This window comes from Rhinolophus sinicus, chromosome 6, assembly GCF_057876585.1.
Source record: "Rhinolophus sinicus isolate RSI-liver-muscle chromosome 6, RSI-T2T, whole genome shotgun sequence".
Classification (NCBI taxonomy): domain Eukaryota; kingdom Metazoa; phylum Chordata; class Mammalia; order Chiroptera; family Rhinolophidae; genus Rhinolophus; species Rhinolophus sinicus.
Genome location: NC_142506.1, coordinates 54535110 through 54555103, shown reverse-complemented (window position 1 = coordinate 54555103; position 19994 = coordinate 54535110). Strand labels below are relative to the sequence as shown.

Genomic DNA, 19994 nt, shown 5'->3' with positions numbered 1-19994 from the left:
GCTAATCTTTTGAAACTCAATCTATTTCCCCTAGATTCATTCTTCCCTTTTATTCTGCTTCAGCCAAACTGACACTGAAAGCTGCCAAGACACTGTCTTCCTGTCTTCTGGGCGTTGGTGCGCCCTGCTACGTCTGATGTCCTTCCTCTCTGCCTTCTCCCCATCTTCTTTACTTGGCCGGCACTTATTTGTCCTCACTCAGCTGAGGTACCAATTCCTCCCGGAAGCCTTCCATAACCCTCCTAGGACAGCGTATTTCCCCAGCCATGTGCTTACTTAGCACCAATCACGCCTCCTGTCTTGTTAGACTGCACTTGTTAGTTACTTGGCTCCTGCACTTGAACATAAAAAACTCAAAGGCAGGTTCACCAAGTTTTATAATGCCTGGCATATAACGCTTAGGAAGTATATGTTGACTAAGTAACCTTGTATGGTTCTACAAAATAATGTAAGAAACATTTTTATAAAGGGAATAATTCTTCTGTTATGTAAAATCCTGATCTAGTCTATCTTAATTAAAATCTTTTTGTGGTAGGCAGAATAACGGCCGCCAAGAAATCTATGTCCCAATCCCCAGAACCTATAAATATATTACATTACATTGCAAAGGGAACGTAAGGTAGTGGATGTGATTAAGGCTGCTAATCAGTTGACGTGAAAAAAGGGAGCTTATCCTGAATCTTCTCGGTGGTTCCAATATAATCACGTGGGTCCTTAAACGTGGACGAGGAAGACTGGACATCCCACATGTGTTGCTAGATTTGCAGATGGAGGAAAAGCACCACAAGCTGAGGAACACAGGAAGCTTCTAGCAGCTGGAAAAGGCAAGGAAGCTGATTCTTCCCTGGAGCTTCCGCAAAGGAACGCAGCCCTGTGACACCTTGATTTTAACCCAGCGAGACCTGTGTCCGATTCCTGACCTACAAACTGTAAGATAATAAAACTGTGTTGGTTTTAAGCCACTAAGTTTGTAGTCATTTGTTATAGCAGCAATAGGAAACCAATACATTTTTAATATCGGGGCTTTTTTTTTTAAATTAAGGGAAGTTTGGCTAGTAAGCTTAAAGTCCCTAAAATTATTTAAATCTTATAAATCAGGAACTCTTCTATTCTTACATAGGGAACAGCTACCTTTCAGAAGAGTTATGATCTGTCTTCACTGATCAACCCTTAATGAGGGAAGGGTAAAAACAGTTCTGCAGGTCACTTTTTAAAAAAATTTTAGTTTTAAAGAGCTGGAATATCTACTAGGAGCAGAGATAAGGTAAATCAGGACATCAGAATTATAGAAGTTCTGAGTATAGTCTGTAAGAGTTAAATTGCCCATTTGCCCACCTAATGAACAGAATGGGTTACGATCCCAAAATATCAATCCCAGCATCTATCACTCTTCTTATAGTAATTCAGCCAATTAAAACCTTTTAATTTGGATGCACAATCCTGTTCACCACAGTCCACATCAATCCCAGTGATCTCAATCCTGGCCAGAACGCCCGGCATATAGATTCTCTGACTGAGCTCATTGGATACTCGAGTTTGGAGGCCAGCTACTGTATAAAGGTTCTACTATGGTCGAAGGCAGGTAAGTACAATGCAAATATGCCCCGAGGATTCATACTTCATGGCATTACAAGTTATTACTTCAGTTATCAGTTAACAGGTTATATGTTAGGCATGTTATATCTGACATTAGTAGGCATGTTATATCTGACATTAAACTAGGATGTCACTGGAAATATGTTTTTAGGAACACACATTCGAGGAGAAAGGGGCAGGGATAGATAGGTAAAGCTAAAAAGAGAATTAAAAAGATCCTAGAAGATACTGACAAAAATAAGAGGGATTTAGCATCAAGTTAAACCAATTTTTTCATTTGGCTCAATGTTGCTCCTAGTCACGCCACTCAAAATTCATCTTGTGACATAAAGACAACAACTACCATTTAGAAGCACCTATTTTATGCTGGGTACTTGACGGAGTGCTTTACATTCAGGATTGCTCATTGCAAGGATAATCCTGTAAGGCACGTAGGATCAGCCCTCCCATAGCCAAGGAAAGAGGTTCAGGGAAAGAGTTAGTACTTTTCTAGGGTCATGGAAGTAGGAAGAGGCAGAGCCTATATTCAGATCCAAAGTCTTTGTTCTTCTCACTACACAAGCTTGACTTCAGGCCACAGATTCATTTCCAAGGGCTGTTTTCCTTCCTCCTTGTCACCTCGCAGCTGGCCACTTTGTGAGGGCCTCCAGTGGGACACGTCAGGGCACTGCATAGTGGCAAGTCAGTCTAGAAGGGTCTTCCTTTCTCAAGTTCCATCTGCTGACTATCTCTGGCTTCCTGCCATTTGCTCAACTGGTTTGTCAAATGTTTAGATACTATGGTGACAGAGTAAATAACTAAAGTATGTTGCTATGGCAACCATCAGGCACTTTATCTGAATTTGGATCTTACAACCATGCAAAATTTATGCCACCAGGGGCTGGGTTGGGGTGGGGGGGAGGGGAGGAATGGGAAGTGACTGTTAATGGGTACATGGTTTCTTTTGGGGGAGGGATAAAACATTCTAGAATTAGATGGTTGTACAATTTTGTGAATATACAACCACTACCCACTTTATAAAAGTGTTTTTTATGGCATGTAAATTACATCTCAATAAAAAACTGTGGCTATAACCAAAAGAGTCAGATATCACCAAATATTAGAGAAGATGTAGGGAAATTATAATCCTCATATATGGCTGGTGGGAATGTAAAATGGTACAGCCACTTTGGAAAACAGTTTGGCGGGTCCTAAAAACGTTAAAAAGAGTTACTTTATGATCCAGCAATTCTACTCCTATGCATACATAACCCCCCAAAATGAAAACATATGTCTACACAAAACTTGTATGCAAATGTTCACTGGAGCCTTATTTATAATAGCCAAAAGTAGAAATAGCCCCAAACACCCAGCAGCTGACAAATAAATGAAATGTGATGTATCCATACAATGGAATATTATTTGATCATTAGAAGGAATAAAGTACTGATACATGCTACAACCTGGGTGAATCTTGAAAACATTACGCTAAGTAGAAAGATGCCAGTCATAAAGACGATCTGTCGTATGATTCCCATTTATACGAAATGTCCAGAATAGGCAAATCTATAGGGACAGAAAGTAGATTAGTGGTTGCCTAGAATTGGGATGGCTAAGGGGGGAAATGGAGAGTGACTGCTAAAAGATATAGGGTTTCTATGTGTGGTGATGAAAATGTTCTAAAATTGACTGTGGTTATGGTTGCAAAGCTTTTTGACTATATTAAACGTCACTGAAATGTGCAGTTTCAGTGGGTGAATTACATGGTATGTGAATTCTAGCTCAATAAAGCTGTTGAAATTTATAGAACATTATTTACCTAATTTTTAGACTATTATTTGCCTAAAACAATGCTAGTGAAAACTTGATGCAGTGCAACTTGTAACCCTGCTTAGTTGACTATATTGAGGGGATTCAATTCTATTAAGGAAAGAATAAGCCCATAATATAATGACAACTGGACTTATGTGAGGCCAAGTTCAAGATTTTAGCAGGTCTATAGAAATGCTGCCTTCAGAAAACCTGTAAGTATTGACATGTCTTCTAATACTATTGCTCTGTCTCTTTTTTTCACAATAGTAGTTTTGGGATACATGAAAAATTACTATAAATTAACCTAGGTAAGAAAACAGAAGAGTGAATAAATTTACCTTAATGTATGTTTCCACAACAAGTGTTGAAAGAGCACCTAACTACAATAAACTTATTTCTGGTTTGGAATTGAATATTACATTTTATATATCATTTCACATTTGAGAAGCTATTTTATTATGAGAAAAATACTCATTTGCAAAATTTTGAAACTTTATTTCCTTAGGATCTTAAAATTTCACAGTAAAAAGAACAGTCAATACACCCATGTCTAGCATAAACTGTCCTCATTCTTAGTTTTGACATAGAGAATGGATTATGGAGAAACAGGACAGGAGAAATCTTTAGGGGGTTTCACAGCACTCGGGCTAAAAATCTTGATGCTGAACCAGGGCAGTGTAGATGGAGAGTAACAGACCAACTAGAGAGACCACAGGGAGATACAATCACTTGGAATTGGTGATTGGATATGTACTGAGAGCAGACAGGCTTCCGTGATTTCTTAGAGTAAACTGAGGAAAGCTCCCAGGCAATCCTAAAGCTTCCCATTCTAGGTCCCTTCCAGGTTAGAAAGACATAATTCTATCCTCAAAAAAATCCTTCCATTCAGTTGAAAATTCTTTTGCCCACCCAAACTTATCTTCTTTTAGTTTAATAAAACTTACAAAGTATAAATAAAAATGTATCCCTTAATGTGCAAAAAAATCTAGAGGTACCCTAGAGGTGAATCACCAAGTTTTAATTAATTGAGCTTAGGCTCCACCATTTCTGTTCAGAAATCTAAGAAACTCCCTCAGGAAGGAATCTGATAGACACATGTAGATGAACATCATCATTATACAGACAAGGAAACTGAGGGGCAGGATGATTAAGTTCCATGAAGTAAGCTAGAACCAGAAGTAGGATTTGAACTTAGTTTTTACAACTCTTAATTCAGTTTTCTTATACTCTTAAACTTATCTTATATAAGATATAAAATAAATTTTAAAAATAATCTGTATAAAGACTATCCCTAAGTTTTATAAATCAGATTATTTCAAATGCATTAGGGGATAGTCATTCTACATATATCTGCTCACTGGGTCATAAGTACTAAAAAACTTTAAATTGCACAGTTACACTTAGGGGAACTGCACTGAAGTCATGGAAGGAAGGAGTAAAAGGAGCCGGGATTCTGAAGCTACGACTGACCTTTACACATATGCAACTAAGTCTCAGTTCTTAAAAATGTCACAAGATCAGATTTGAGAGACACAGTCAAATTGCCCTTGAATAATATATAGAATAAATCAATTTATATACAAATAGTATTGCATATCATCTGCTTATCCTTTCTTTTAAGAAAATGCTTTCATATCCCTTGTCAAAATTATTTTAACTTGCTTTAAGTCCACTAGGGAAAAGCAAAGACAACGGGCTCAGTCAACTGGAAAGCCAACTTAGGAGTTACATTTAAAAGTTACCAAATCACCTTACAGAATAAATAAGAATTTGTAGAAACTGGAAAGTCTCATCTTTTACTCCAAATAAAAAATACAAATAAAAAACAGGACATGGATAGACTGATGATGTTTGTAATCAGCCAAAGAAGCAGAAAAGAGCAGATGAGAGGAGACACTGCACTTCATCCACTGGAGCCTTATACAAATCTGGGTGAAGTGGTGCTAACCAGAGTCCCAGTCTGGGATGTACCAGAACTCTCCAGTCCCATGATTCTGATCAAAAATTTCCAGAAGCTGCCTTTTTCAAGGCTGCCCTGTGGTTCAGGCAAAAATTCCATAATTTCCAACTTTAAGGGCCAAACCACATACCCAATTACAAATGCCCTAAATTACTTTGTAACCAAAGTGATTATAGATAATTAAAGCTAGATGTCCCATTCAATACTGGTATACGATGTATATTAATATATGTTCATGTATATTATTTGCCTACTGAGTGTAATGGAAAGATTCTATAAACAGGTTGCGTAAGACTGTAGCAGCACATAAGCTCATAGGTTAGAGATCAAAGCCACAGTGATGACAGAAGGCTGAAAATGGTAGAAAATGTTCTAATTTATAAAGAAAGGGCTATATGTACATTTAAAGTACCTAGTGTGAAAACATGTACAAAGAATACCAGGTTTAGCATTTCTGATAGCATAAATAAAGAGCCATAAAGAAGTGGGTAAATGATGGAACACTGTGGAGACATGTGACATGCATAGCATTCCACACAGCTGAATCTGTACATGTGAGCGTAGAACTAGCTCCGGAACATATTAAGAGAAGAAAACCAAGATGTAGGACAGAATAAACAGTATGGGGTGGGAAGATGATTTATTTTCGAGGAACAGCAGAAATAATTTTTTAAAATACCTTGTGGTATCTTCTTAGCAGTGCCTCTTTTGCATCTAGAACTTCTTTTTCCAGGTATTCTTCTGTCCTTTCCCAAGAAGTCTTGTTCACCCCGGGGGTCTGCACAAGGAGTGTTTTCTAGGTTCTCACCTGCGGCCACCTCGCAGCTCAGCGTGCAGCTTTCATTATTGTTGAGACTGTCCTGCTCAGACACTTCAGGCTTGCCCATGGCACGGCCACTGCTGGTCAGATGCTCACGCCCATCCCCTTCAAGCTGGTTTTCATTTTCGTCGGAGGCAGAAGGCAAGCATGTTACCATACTTTCCACACAGTCGCCAGGATGACACCCATCTTGTGGTTCTATCTGCGGATGACATGTAGGAGTCTCACTGCCATCCATTAGAGCATCTTTTGTTGAACCATGTAAGTTTCATTAAAGTCCTTCCATGTCTGCAATGACAAAAAGAGAAAAGCTGCTTCGTTTTCTAAACTCGGGATTCTCAGTGATCGTTTATTTTCTGCTTCTCTTGGGTTGTCTGACTGGAACCAGGGAAGGAAAAGAAAGGACTGAAGCTCCTTCCTGCGACCTCTTCCTCACTCACAACCCCACCCCGTCTCACCTCACCTAGTTCTCACTTGACTACAATGGCTGCACGTATATTAGCTGAGAGCTTGTCAAATTCGGATGTAGGCCTATTAAATCAGAATCTCTGAGGATCTGAGCCCAGGGACTGATAGGTATTTTTAAGTTCTCTAGGTGATTCTAATGGGCATCGTGTAGGGATCACTGCCTTAATGAAAGAAATTACTGGTTAAACAACGTTGTCTGCTAAAATCAATCACTCATCTTATCGCCGGACACTTAACTATACAAGTAAAAGTTATTTGTATTCAGTTTTTGTCTGGCCAACAGCAGTATTTGCAAATGAAAACATTTAAACATGTTTTTAAAATAGATTGGAAAAAGGCAAGTGAGGGAAATTCAGGTAGCACATATTTACACCATATTCTCATTACATTGTTTACTTCCAGAAAATAAACCCTGGAAAAGTACCTTAGAATTGTTAGCAAATTCCTTTTATAAAATTAAAAAAAAAAAAAAAAAGGACGTGATTAACTCTAGGCTATCTAGTTGAGACCTGGAAAAATCTAAATCTATTCCAAGGAGCCTGCTAACATTTTAAAGATCCAAAATGGATTATAAGTCCTTTATCAGTCATGTTTTATCCCTTCTAAAAGCACATTACATTTTAAGGAAAATGATGCTAGCTAGATTTAGATTTACTTTTATGTTGGCCAAGCATTATTTTGGGCTTGAATCAAATACAATATTCCAATAATTTTGGAAAAACCTCAACGATAGGACTTTTAAAAATTATTCTAATTAATAAACACATGCTTACTCTTTAGAAAAATGTAAAGTAAAATTCCTTACAAACATGAAAAGGAAATATAAAATATAACATTAACTCTACACTGATTGTATCATATGTTTTCAACATATTTTGTAACTGGAATACTTTATTTGATTCAGATATTAAAGTACTGCTTGGCAAAAATAATCTAAATCTGGCTGGTACCATTTCCCTTAAAATATATACTACATATCTCCACTGATAGGTACGCAATATAAAGAAGTGAAATGATTTAATCTGACTAGAATAACTTAGTGTAGACCTCAAAGAAATTCTAAACAGAGTATAATTTTTAATTTAAGAATAGTTATTATTTTAATGGAGTATCTTCAAGATCACACTATCATGAGAGAATTCAAACCCAAATGACTTTTAAAGCGTATGTGGCTCAAACAGTGGAAACAACTAAAAGTCTATTAATGAATGAACTGAAAAACAAAATGTGGTATAATCATACATATTACGTTATTAAGAAAATTATTCAGCCATTAAAAATAAATGAAGTTTTGATACATGCCACAACATGAATGAAGCTTGAAAACATTATGCTAAAGTGAAATAAGCCAAGACACACAAGGAAAAATATGGCCCAAGTCCATTTACCCAAAATACCTAAAACAGGCAAATTCATAGAAAGTGGATTAGAGGTTCCAGGGGCTGAGGGTAGGTGGAAAAGGGAGTTACTGCTTCATGGTTATAGAAATTTTGCTTAGGGTGATAGAAAAAACGTGGAAACAGTGATGATGGTTGCACGGTGAATGTAATTAATGTCACTGAATTGTACACTTAAAAGTGATTGAAATGGAATATTTCGTGTTATACATATTTTATTACAATGAAAATATTAAAGAAATTTATGGCTAGATAGGACAAACGTCAGCCCTTAAAACCGGTAACAGTCTCAGTTGTTTACTAATTTAAATAATCAAGTCACATTCTGACATGTATTTGCAGTTGAAAGTACAAAGGTTTTACTTTTACTTGAGAGACGCAGAGGTCACGTGCCAAGGGCGATGGTGGGAAGTAGAAAGCAGGCTGGAGAGCCCCAAACAATTACAACCATTTCTTGTTGAGTCTCTATCACGTGTTAGATACTGGGCCAGGTGCTTCCCATGCCTTATTTCTCATTTTCCAAACAAGCCTACGTGGACGTGTTCACTGTGTGTTTTAGATGGAGAATCGGAAGCTCAGAGACCAAAAACAATGTGTTTAAGATCATTTTCCTGGAAAGAGTGAAACTGCATCTGAAACCAGGTCTTCCTGGTTTGCGCCTTGTGCAGCGCAGCACAATGGCTGACAGCTGAGGCAGACCACGGCTCCAATTCTGGCTCGGCCACTCAACAACCTGCGTGACCCTGGGAAGTGACCTACCGCGTTTCCCCGACAATAAGACATCACCGGAAAAGAAGCCCTAGCAGGATTTCTCAGGATGACATCCTCTGAACATAAGCCCTAATGTGTCTTTTGGAGCAAAAATTAATATAAGACCCGGTCTTATTTTCAGAGAAACACGGTAGCATCTCCAAGCTTCAATTTTCTCATTTGTAAAACGGGAGACCTTTAAGACCTACCTTGAAAAGTCATTTTTGAGGCTTAGACAACATGGCCAGTAAAGCACTTAGCAGAATGCTTGGCCTGTGGTAAATGCTCAGTGAAAGTTAGCCATTGTTACATTCCAAGATATCTCCCAGGTCGGCATTAAATGCCGCTGGGTTTACTCTGCAGGTCCGTAGCCTCACTGCAGGTACAGAAACAGCGCTTTTCCAACCCCCCATGAATGATTAGGTTCTCGACAGACTAATGTTAGCCAGCGTCATTTGAGAATGCTGGGAAGTATTAATTTATGGTGGGGATATCTCATCTAGTTCCTGCAATGCTTCAGCATCTGTTCTGCACACCTGTTTCAGATGATTCCGATATCTAGATATTAGTGATTAAGGCTCCTTGGTGAGTATAAAATTACAGCTCACATTCGCAGCTTTGTTGAGTGCCATGTCCCAGACCCTGAGTAAAACTCTTCAGACCAATACTTTTATTCAATTCTCATGATTACTGTAGCAGACAGGTCATTTTAGTCCCATTATACTAATGAAGAGACCAAGTATCGTATCTTGTCAAGAGTCACTCAGCTAGCAAGTTTAGAAATGCGACTCGGATGGGTTATGATCGTGAGGCCATACTCTTAATCATGCTCTGTGGACAAGGGGAGAAAGTGGCTGATAGAATTTTTCGCTCCAGCTGAGGTATACCCCAGTGAAGAATCTCCACACTACAGCAGAGGACACATCCTTCATGACCAAGAAGTTCAAGTTCCTGGAAGTTCTCTCTTTTCCTGGAAAGTGCTGGATCCACACAATACACCATTTCCTATGTTAGACTACTTTTTGTTGAGAATTTTTCATTTTAAAGATGTATTAATACACTATTTAAGTAGCTATTACCAGCAAAGTAGGTACTCCTTCCTTTGGGCTTCAAGACATTTTGTCTCCTATTATTTTGTGATGATATAATTAGTTTAATTCTCAGAAGACAACTTTGTAAACTACTTTTCAGCAATAACTCTTATGGTCTTTCCAAGGTGTCAATGTCCTATAGTATTTCTTATAAGACACCTACCAATTCTTCAAGCCCTGGCTCAAGTCACCCCAATTTGCCTACCCTGACTTCTCTATTCCAAAAGACCCATACAGTAAGATAGTCCTCCCTAATAAGAAAAGTGCCCATCTGATACCCTACAAAATCTTTAAAACATTATTGATTTTATTCCCTAAACTGTCTTTCGTATCCCTGTGGAAATCTTGTGGTGGGTTATCACTTTGTGAGGGGTGTAAATGTCTAACTATTACATTGTTTTGTACAACTGAAACGAATAAAAAAAGATAATATAGTGGGATTTCTATAATAACATAATGGGATTTCCATAGCAGTCTATCACCTCACCGAGTCCTTCCCAAACACCGCCCTACACTGTGTATTTTTGCATATGTGTCCTACTAGATTTAAGCATTTGAATACCCAACGCATAGATAATTTTTATTCTTTACAACGTCTAGCCTTGTACTTACTAGATACATGAAGGAGGAAGGGAACAAATTTTCTACAGCCCCTCTCTGGAAAGGAGAAAGTCCGGCACATGGATTCCCATCCATTGCAGCCCCTACTGACAGGTAAAGGGAACCTGTTACACAATATTTGGCTTCTGTCTGCATTCCTAACACATTCCAATTGGGATATTTTAATTCAAGTAATGTGATAACTTGTTAATGGGATTTCTAATCAATAGAGTCCTACGGCCTTGAAACTGATTGTGTCATTTTTATCTCATTTTCCTCCTCTTTCCTCTCCCTCGATGCTACACCACCAGCATTTTGATCAGCATTAAAAAAAGAAAAAAAGAAATAGTATGAAAACTATGAAATAGTCAAAAGGTTGCTGTTCCGGTAAGCCTGCATCTCACTATAAGAAAGCACATGGGGAAGGGAAAATCCCCAGGAGAAAGCGACCCCGCTGATGAGACACAATATTTTAAAATATGTGCTAACATTCACTGCATGGGACCTGGAGGTTAGGAGTACTCTTGAGTGGCATTCAAGGTTATTTGCTGTATCCAAACAGTATGTCTGTTCTGTAAGAGTCCCCATGTCTACAACCAATTCTCACAAAAGAACCAGCGACACACTACGCTGACTGCACAGCACTGACTCTGGCATATTTTGCCTTTAAAAGAACAACAGTGAGTGCTGCTCAAGTTTCCAGCCTCTTGTGGCCAAATAGCATTCCAAATATGTCCATTGTGTAAAAGTTATGTGACATGTTGACTGTACAGCTGAAGAATTTCAAGCAAACGTATTCAAGTGAAGCTTCTACAGAACTTGAAAAACCACAAAGCTTCGAAGAAGCGTTAAATAAACAAATGATATAGAATAACAGACTAATCAAAAAAAAAAAATCTGCATTTTGTCAAAATTATAATCTTAATCCCAGGGATGATTTGGCTTCTTTTGATACATCTTAATGGATATCTGATGAGCTTAAACATCAGGTGTTACTAAAATGTAAAAATTATAGGAATAGTTAAATATGTAATATTTTTTATTTTACACTCAATCATTTTATTTAAATGCTTTAAGGAGATTACGAGTACCATTTTTTGGTAATCCACAACAAATTAAGCCTAAATACTGTTATTTTTACTTTTGAAAGAAGCCAAGATTCTTAAGAATCCACAACAAATTAAGTCTAAATACTGTATTTTTACTTTTGAAAGAAGCCAAGATTCTTAAGAATTAAGATGCAACCCCGAGTTTAAATTTGATGATTTCTAGTCAAACCAAAGTTTAGAGGAAGGAAGTTACCTAACACCAAATTCAAAATCGGCTCCTCATAGTCAACTCAGAATTGAGGAAGAAAGTCACCACACCCATACGTAAGTGGGTTTATATTTATTGATACTGCATTTATTATGGTGATCACACATCACTTTACATTTTCCCATTTTACTCACTCGGCATGTTCCAGTTCCACTTCTCTCTCATTGATAAATAGTTTTCTGTGATTAATACTTTACTTGGTTTAGACATATGTACCGTATGTGAGAATATGCAATATTCAGTATACCGGTAATCAAAGTATGCCTCAGAGGAATGATTCTCCAAAATTTTGCGACCAACAATCAATTCATTTTTTCACTGAGATCTTATATACACAAAATAGGTACCTTGAAACCTAACACACATGAAACACTCTGATACATTCTCCATTCTATTTAATACTAGTTCATATTTTAAAAAAAATGCTGGTCAAGATCCACTAGGTTGATTTCATATCCCACACTGACCACAACAATATAAGGCAATTTCAAGGAACTAGTACTAGTATCTAATATTAGATCCTAATACTGTGTTTCCCTGAAAATAAGACCTAAATGGACAATCAGCTCTAATGTGTCTTTTGGAGTAAAAATTAATATGACCTGGTCTTAGATTATATCACGTTAGCTAAGACCTGGTTTTATATTGTAGTAAAATAAGACCGGGTCTTATATTAATTTTTGCTCCAAAAGACACATTAGAGCCGATTGTCCAGCTAGGTCTTATTTTCGGGGAAACGCGGTAATAGTATCTCAACCTGAGCATCACCATCTGAGGACCAAAGGAGTCTGCAATTACCTCCAGATTGTTTAGTGAAAATGATGCAGACCATATGAAATTCAGATATAAACTTCACTTAAAATGTTGTCCCCATAATTCTAATAATTTTTACTAATTTACAACATTCCCCTTATACTAAAAATTAGCTAATCTATTAACCTGGATTCGAGGTCCCTTTGCTGACATATTCCACGCCTCCGATATCCATTATAGTAGCCACTAACCACATATGGCTACTGAATACTTGATATATGAACAGTCAGACTGGAGAACCAACTTGTTCCTTTTATTAAATTGTAATTAATAAATTTAAAAACAGGTATTGATTCAGTTATTGAAAAATAAATATGTTTGGAACAAATTGTGTGAACCTGTCTTTTTCATTTGTAAATTTTAGGAAATATAAATACAGACCAAGCATTTCCAGTGAAAAATGCATCCGAATGGAGATGTGCTATTTTTGTAAAATACACACCATATTTCAGATACTTACTATGAACACCAAGAATGTAAAATGGTTCATTAATAATTTCATATATTGATTACATATTGAAATTATAATAGTTTGATCTACTGGGTTAAGTAAACTCTTGTTAAAATTAATTCTACCTTCTAAAAAGCTTTTATAATGTGGTTACTAGAAAACAAAATTCTACAGATGGCTCCCATTATATTTCTATTGGGTAACGTTGTTCTCCATGATATTGCCTTGACGTTGCCACAGTAGCTAAAGTCATGGCTTATGGTGAATCACTTCATTCTGGATTCTTTCTTGCTAATACAAGTTATACTGTAAGCATTTCCTGGCTATAGACATTAGCATTCTTATAACTAAACATGGTAAATACCTACTGAAGGAAATAAATGCTACATGCTTTTACAATTAGTTTTAAGTACTTGTTTATATCTTCTTTTCAGGATGTAAACTCCAGGAGCATGGCAGCCCATTTTTTTGGTACTTCCCCATATTCAAAACATTCCTGGCACTTCATAAATACTGAATAGCAAGTATAAGTATTAAGAGTATAAGTATTAAGACAGCCTTAGACTAGTCTTTCTAACTACTTTAATTTCTATATAACAGTACAGTATAAAAATAAACCAGATTATTTTAATATTTAATAAGAATAAAAAACATAATTTTATAATAAGGAATTTGTTTTTAATATAGAAAAAAGAAAGGTCATAGGAAAGGTATGTCATGAGTGAGACAGAAGTGTGATAAAATATATTATTACAAAACTGCGAGACCCTAAAAGTCAAATGTGAAGGTAATGAATCTAAGGGGAAAAAATAACAAACATGAATTTTTATTTATGCAGAGAAGGCATTCTTAAAAATATGAAAAAATTAAGTGAAACTATGTGACTCATAAGCCCAAAACGACCTTGCGGTAGATAAGTTGAGTGAAAAGGAAGCATAATTTGTTTCGTTTCCCTCGGTCCTCCCTTTCATAATGGGGCTCAGTTCAAATAGCTGACATATCCACAGAGCTCTCGAGTTCAAAATCTATTATGTACATGGAAATAACAGGTGAAAAGCTTCACTGTGGGTACATCCAAGCAATGAAAAAATAGGGTCATTTCCCTGTCTCTTATACCTAGACATACACAAGGAACAAAATAGAAGCAACTCTCTAAAACAGTCAGATCATGGGCATCTTTGGACATCCAGAATCAAGTATTTTGGGCAATAATTTCTGACTGTTTTTTCATTTAACAACCATTGATTAGAAATTTTGCCTACTGTGGTAGGCAATTCATGATTCAAAATGTTCCTAGAAATTGACTTTTATATTTGTTGAAGATAAAAGGGTGGGTAGCAATCAGAGCACATGAAATTGAGTTAGCAATACAAGCATTTTCTTTAGTTTGTTTCACAGAGCTAATACCACATGCATAGAAGGAATCACAGTTTAGAGGAAGGAGTCCCATCCCGAGTTTTACACATAAGTTGTGTTTAGTTTTAAATGCTTCTTTGCTGTAAAACATATTGCACCCACACTGAAGCCACAACCAACAGAATCTAAGAACTTGAAAATACTTTTTGGTTTAGAGCATAACCATGCCCTTTAAAACAAAAGTTATGTTTATTGCTTCATATCTATATATCTTCCTGAAAACTGTCTTACTAATTTTTAAACTTTGAGCACTTTGTTACACAACTAGTGATACAAAGCTGTATATCTACACTTTAATCATTAAGTACACATAAAACTACATATTTTGTTTTAAAACGGTAATTCTTGCTAAGACAGGCAAGAGCAAACAGTTCATTAGAACTTTACCTTAAGAGGCCTAACAAAATAGTTAGCATTGTCTGAATAAACCACTAATTATTAACAGCAATCTACAGTTATTGAATACTTTCTAAGTGTCCAGCAGCATTTGTATTTGTGTGTGTGTGTGTGTGTGTGTGTGTGTGTGTGTACACATATAAAATTTAATCCTCCCACAGGTCCTATAAAGTTGTTTTGTAACTATATCCGTGTTACAGAGAAGGAATTAGCAACGGAAAGATTAAATAAATAGACCAAGGTCACATAGCAAGTATGTGGCAAAGTCAGAATTCAAACTCAAAGAATCTGACTTCAGAGCCTATATATCCTTACCCACCATAATAATTTTTATATTAATTAAAAAATTCAACTATTCTCAAATGTGTATTTTGCAAACACCAAATTGCTAGCTTTCAGGAGACAGCAACACATACAATTTCTAGCATCCTGAAATGTCTTCAGATGTACAGAGTCTAGAAAATAGGTTGAGGCAAAATAAAATAAAATCCACCAATAAGACTATTTATTAGCTGTACTGCTTAAAAGTGAACTCTTTCTTTGGGCTTACACATTAATCGATATAATCTATATACCCTGTTATGTATCATCATCAAAAACTGCACATGTACCCTTATTCACACAGAATAATTTCTACTAAGTAGATCACAGGAATTTACTGAACCAACATCACAGCTACATAAAGGGAAATAAAGTGCAAGTCTGCAAACTTGGATAGTGTACCCCTAATGAGCAAAGAAATCGATCACACATATACCCATTGTATGGATATGTGTTCATAAATTAAAGGCACTTATACTTTACTAATATATGCGTATATGTCCATTTTTAAACATGCAAAAAATAAACGTTAAGAAAGGCTGAAAGAGTTCTCCCGGGAAACATGGACTACCTCATTTCAGGCAGACCTTCCTGATGATAACGACTAGAAAAGCTGGCGGGAAACTTCAATCTGGAGGCCAGAAAAGCAGAGCAGAGCTTTTAGGAGACTTAGAGTTGGCGGAAACACTAGAGTTCAGGGTCTGCCAGGAAGAGGGAAGCCTGAGGCTTTCAGGTGGGACCTGAAAGGGCTACTTACTCCCTAGAAGGAGCAGACCAGGCCTCGCAGGGACAAAAGCCCAGCAGAGTCATTTCAGCTGTGGCTGCCTGCTGGCAACGTAAATAAATTCTCTCTGGAAGAAGAAATCCAATATGGCTAATTATCCCCACAAGTTTTCATCTATAATGCCCACTATACAATACAAAATAACCAGGCATACAAGAAATCGAGATTTGACAAAAGAACCGGGAGGAAAAGCGGTTAGCAGAAACAGGCTCACAGGAGAGTCACATATTGGAGAACTTTAAAATAACTATTATTAAAATGTTTAAGGACTTAAATAGATAGGAGAGAAAATTTCAGAAGACAACTAGAATTGATAATACAGTGGCAAAAGCAAATAGCTTATTTTGCTCTTTAATCAAATCACTAGACTTTTAAAAAATCAAATGGATATTTTAGATCTAAAAAAGATACAATAACTGAAAGTACTCCAGATATGGAACCCAAGGGTGGCATTTATTAATTTCTAAAATATTTTAGAACAACGAAGAAATGAGTGCTTAACTTTTGAATTCATTCAAAATGGTGTCTAATAACTCTTTAATCCATTGCAGAAAACATCATTTAAATGAGTTGCTAAGGGAAAGACAAAAAGAGTTACTTTGCTCAATTTTGTTTTCTACTTTTTAAATCCAGTTACCGCTATGCAATAGGCCTGGCTGAGCACACTTTCTTATCATGACCAAGTCTTCACCTACAATGCCTACTTGTCTTACACTGATTTTTGAATGTTTTCTCTCTGTGATAGTTTTAGAATAAATATTAGACTGAATGAGAACCTATATTCCTAAACTTCTAAGCTATAACTAAATTAATGTGAGTGTCAGGTAATAATAAAATACTGTCTTATACACAAGCACACCAACAGAGGGTGTGCCAAAAAAAATGTACAGAGGGTGCCAAAAAAAATGTATACACATTTTAAGAAAGGAAAATTGCATTAAAATTGTAATACTCAATAGAGAACGATAACAAAAGATGAATACAAGTCACATTTGACTTCCGTAATGACAAGAGGTGCTCAAAGTGGTTCCCATCAGCGTCCAGACACTTCTGACGACGGTGAACTACAGTTGAGCAATGTTGACCGAAGTGTCCACTTGTATACATTCTTTTGGCACCCCCATCAACAGTTATGGGTAACTTAAGAACCGATATGTTACTAAAAGGACCAGCTGTTTACCTCTTGTTTGTCGCAAATCTCTTCGATGTTTAGTAAGTGCTATCGTTCATTGCCATATTTCATTTTGAAGACAAAAAACAGAGCTAACACTGAATCTGATGACAGCAATGGATCACATGGAATGATATTCAAAATATCTGAGAAAATTTTTCACTGCATAGCTCCAAGTCATTAATCAGCAGTGGGAATCATTAAATGTACCAGCTGGGATTCTCTGAAAGATTCTTAACCAGAGTGACACGATGAGGTTTACATATTAGAAAAATCACTTGTGTTGATCTCTAACAATATGACGAGAGACGGGATGCTGATAGGAAAGGAAAGGAAAGGGCCAATGGAGCGGGAGAAGGTCAGGATAACAGGAGACAGAGTGCTAAACAAACGACACAAAGACGGAGGAAGTGGGGCGGTATTCAGGATACAGGCAGAGGGACCACCCTTAAACAAGGGAAGGGGCCTGTTTACATTGTAACAGGATTGGGGGGAAGAGCATGACATTGGACTTGAGTTAGAGGCATGTCCACTTCCTGATGTATCTTTCTCAGGGAAACAGGGAGTAGGTATCTGCTGAAGGCGGGTGGAGGGTTGATGGGAGCCAGGAGCTTCGGAAGCATAGGTTTGAAATAGCCAGTGGACCGCTGCTGTGAGCCCACTGAAATTAGTTCCACTACAAATCCAGTCTCCATTCTACCTGGTTATATCCTCTAGTTCCAAATTATTCTCATGGTGCAGAAGGCCCAGCACAACAGCAGCTAAAAGGAGACTCTTTTACCCTAACCTTCTACATGAGTACAAAGCATCGATAGGAAAGCTGGAATTTTCTCATTGTAATGGAGAGAGAGTTCTTCATTCCGATAGGGAACGTAGAGAGACGAGCAGGAGAAGGAGAGACTTAGCCCTGGTTAGAAAGCCCCCTGCTGCAGCTCCTACCTGGGGCAAGACCTCTGGCAGCTGCCCTCCGTCAGGGCACCAATGCCCTACTAGCCCAGCAGGATTCCAGGCTCACACGAGCCCCTAAATCAAAGGGATGTGTTGTTAACAGCCAGATAAGGAAGGAAGACATCCTGGTTATGAAAGTCCACACATTTTAGTGAGCTGCTCAAACAAATCATAAAGAGAAAATTGACAGAAACAACATTGAGAACCAAAAGGGAGGACCAGGCATCTCAGGAGGAGAGAAAGCGATAAGGAGAAGGGAGAGGGGCAGGCATAACAGTCACCACACAATGTAAGGAAACGTCTTTCCCGTCGTGGGATTGGTCCACTCCACATCTCGGAGTGTATCTGCCTTTACTAATAAACTTCGGACTATCCTATATTTGCACAAAACTCTGTCTCTCACCTGAATTCTTTCCCTCGAGAAGATGAGCTGAGGAAAATCATCAGGACCCAGTAACAACTCCAGGCACCTGCAGTCTGCCTGGCCCATCCTCAACTCTGATGCACACCCTCAGGTGGGAGGGCTGAGAGCAGAGGACGGGACATACGAACGTTGTCACCTAGCTCTCAGGTGGTGTGGCCCTTCTACTCTACTTGCACCCTATCTTAAGTGCTTACAGAAGCAATTTCATGAGGCCAAATTTATTAATATTATTGTGTGAAGGCTAATATGAACAAAATAACAAGGGGAGCACACACAGGGTGTGTTTTCAGAGCAGCAAATGGCTGGACTTTAGAACAGGAGTGTTGTGGGAAAGGAGTGAGTGGTGAGGCAGACACATTGAGGCGGGGTTATCTCCTGATGACAAAGGAATTTAAACCGGTGCTTCTCACACTACCTGTTGTGGAGACCGACTCCCTTTCTTCTAGTAGGCCATGAATCATTTACTAGAAAAAAGGAGAGGAAGGGAACAACATTCAACACAAAACCCATTCTTAAAATTATTGCAGAAAAAATGGACCCTGTTGAAATGCCCTGGAAGTTCCTGAATGCTCTGCATTTCTGGAGTGCTCTCACGGCAGACTGGCAACCCATGACCTGATGGCCAGTCACCAGACCAAAGACCACCATCTGAGCAGCACTGGTGTAGACTGTGGACGGGACTGAGAAGCCATTGAAGGCTTCTGAGAAAGGGGGCCAAGGCATCAGGACTGTGCTTTATGCAGACTGATCTAACAGTGATACCTATGGTGGGTCTGAGAAGGAGACGCTGGGTTGCACATGAGAAATGAGATACTGTGTTGGGATGACAGTAGGTGGAATATGAACAACACAGACTCTGGAAGTAGAATGAACAGTGTGGACGACTGTCTCGACGTGGAAGGTAAGACACGGTCAGGAATCCAGGATTCCTCTCCAACGTGGGTCCCAGAAGCCTGAGAGACAGCAGTGTACTAAAGAGAGAACAGCGGAAGAGGAACGGTTCCATTTAGCAGGCACCTTCCTCCCCGTCACAGCTTCTCTAGCTGCCCAGCCCATCGCCTCTTGATACAGGTCTTCCTTTCCACAAGTGGTCAGTAGTAGATGGTGAAAGACAAACAGCAACAGAAAAGTTGTACTAACTTAAGCTTTTGATTTTCTCTGTGGAAAGTCAGTAAGTTTAATAATTCTTAGCACATGTATCTAAAAGTTTTATCTCACTAAAAATAAGGAGTGCTTATGAGATATACATACTTGACTGATATGTATAAGAATTTACAATCATCAATTAAATTTTAACCAAAAAACACCTCTACAAATTCAAAAGGTATACTGGGTGCCATTAAAATTATGAGAAATAATACACATCGAAAAAATGCTTTTGCTTATATTAACTGACATCTCATAACATTTTACCTGCAAAATATTTCTCTTTTATCCCTAAAGAACTGGTTCAGACACATGAAGGAAAGTAACATAAAGT

At 37.8% G+C, this 19994-nt stretch overlaps 1 protein-coding gene across 3 annotated transcripts in view; it reads right to left on the bottom strand.

The window, feature by feature from the left end:
- The window catches only part of CNST (consortin, connexin sorting protein), a 75946-nt gene that overhangs the window by 41157 nt on the left and 14795 nt on the right, over nt 1-19994 (bottom strand). Inside the window, exon 2 of one of the 3 annotated variants that reach the window (XM_019730890.3) lies at nt 6027-6455. The exons of 1 other annotated variant lie outside the window; for it this stretch is intronic. In XM_019730890.3, the coding sequence (XP_019586449.3) occupies nt 6027-6405 (379 nt within the window). In that variant the 5' untranslated portion in view covers nt 6406-6455. The remainder of the gene's footprint in view (nt 1-6026; nt 6456-19994) is intronic. One more of the 3 variants, XM_019730891.3, reaches the window with a different exon arrangement.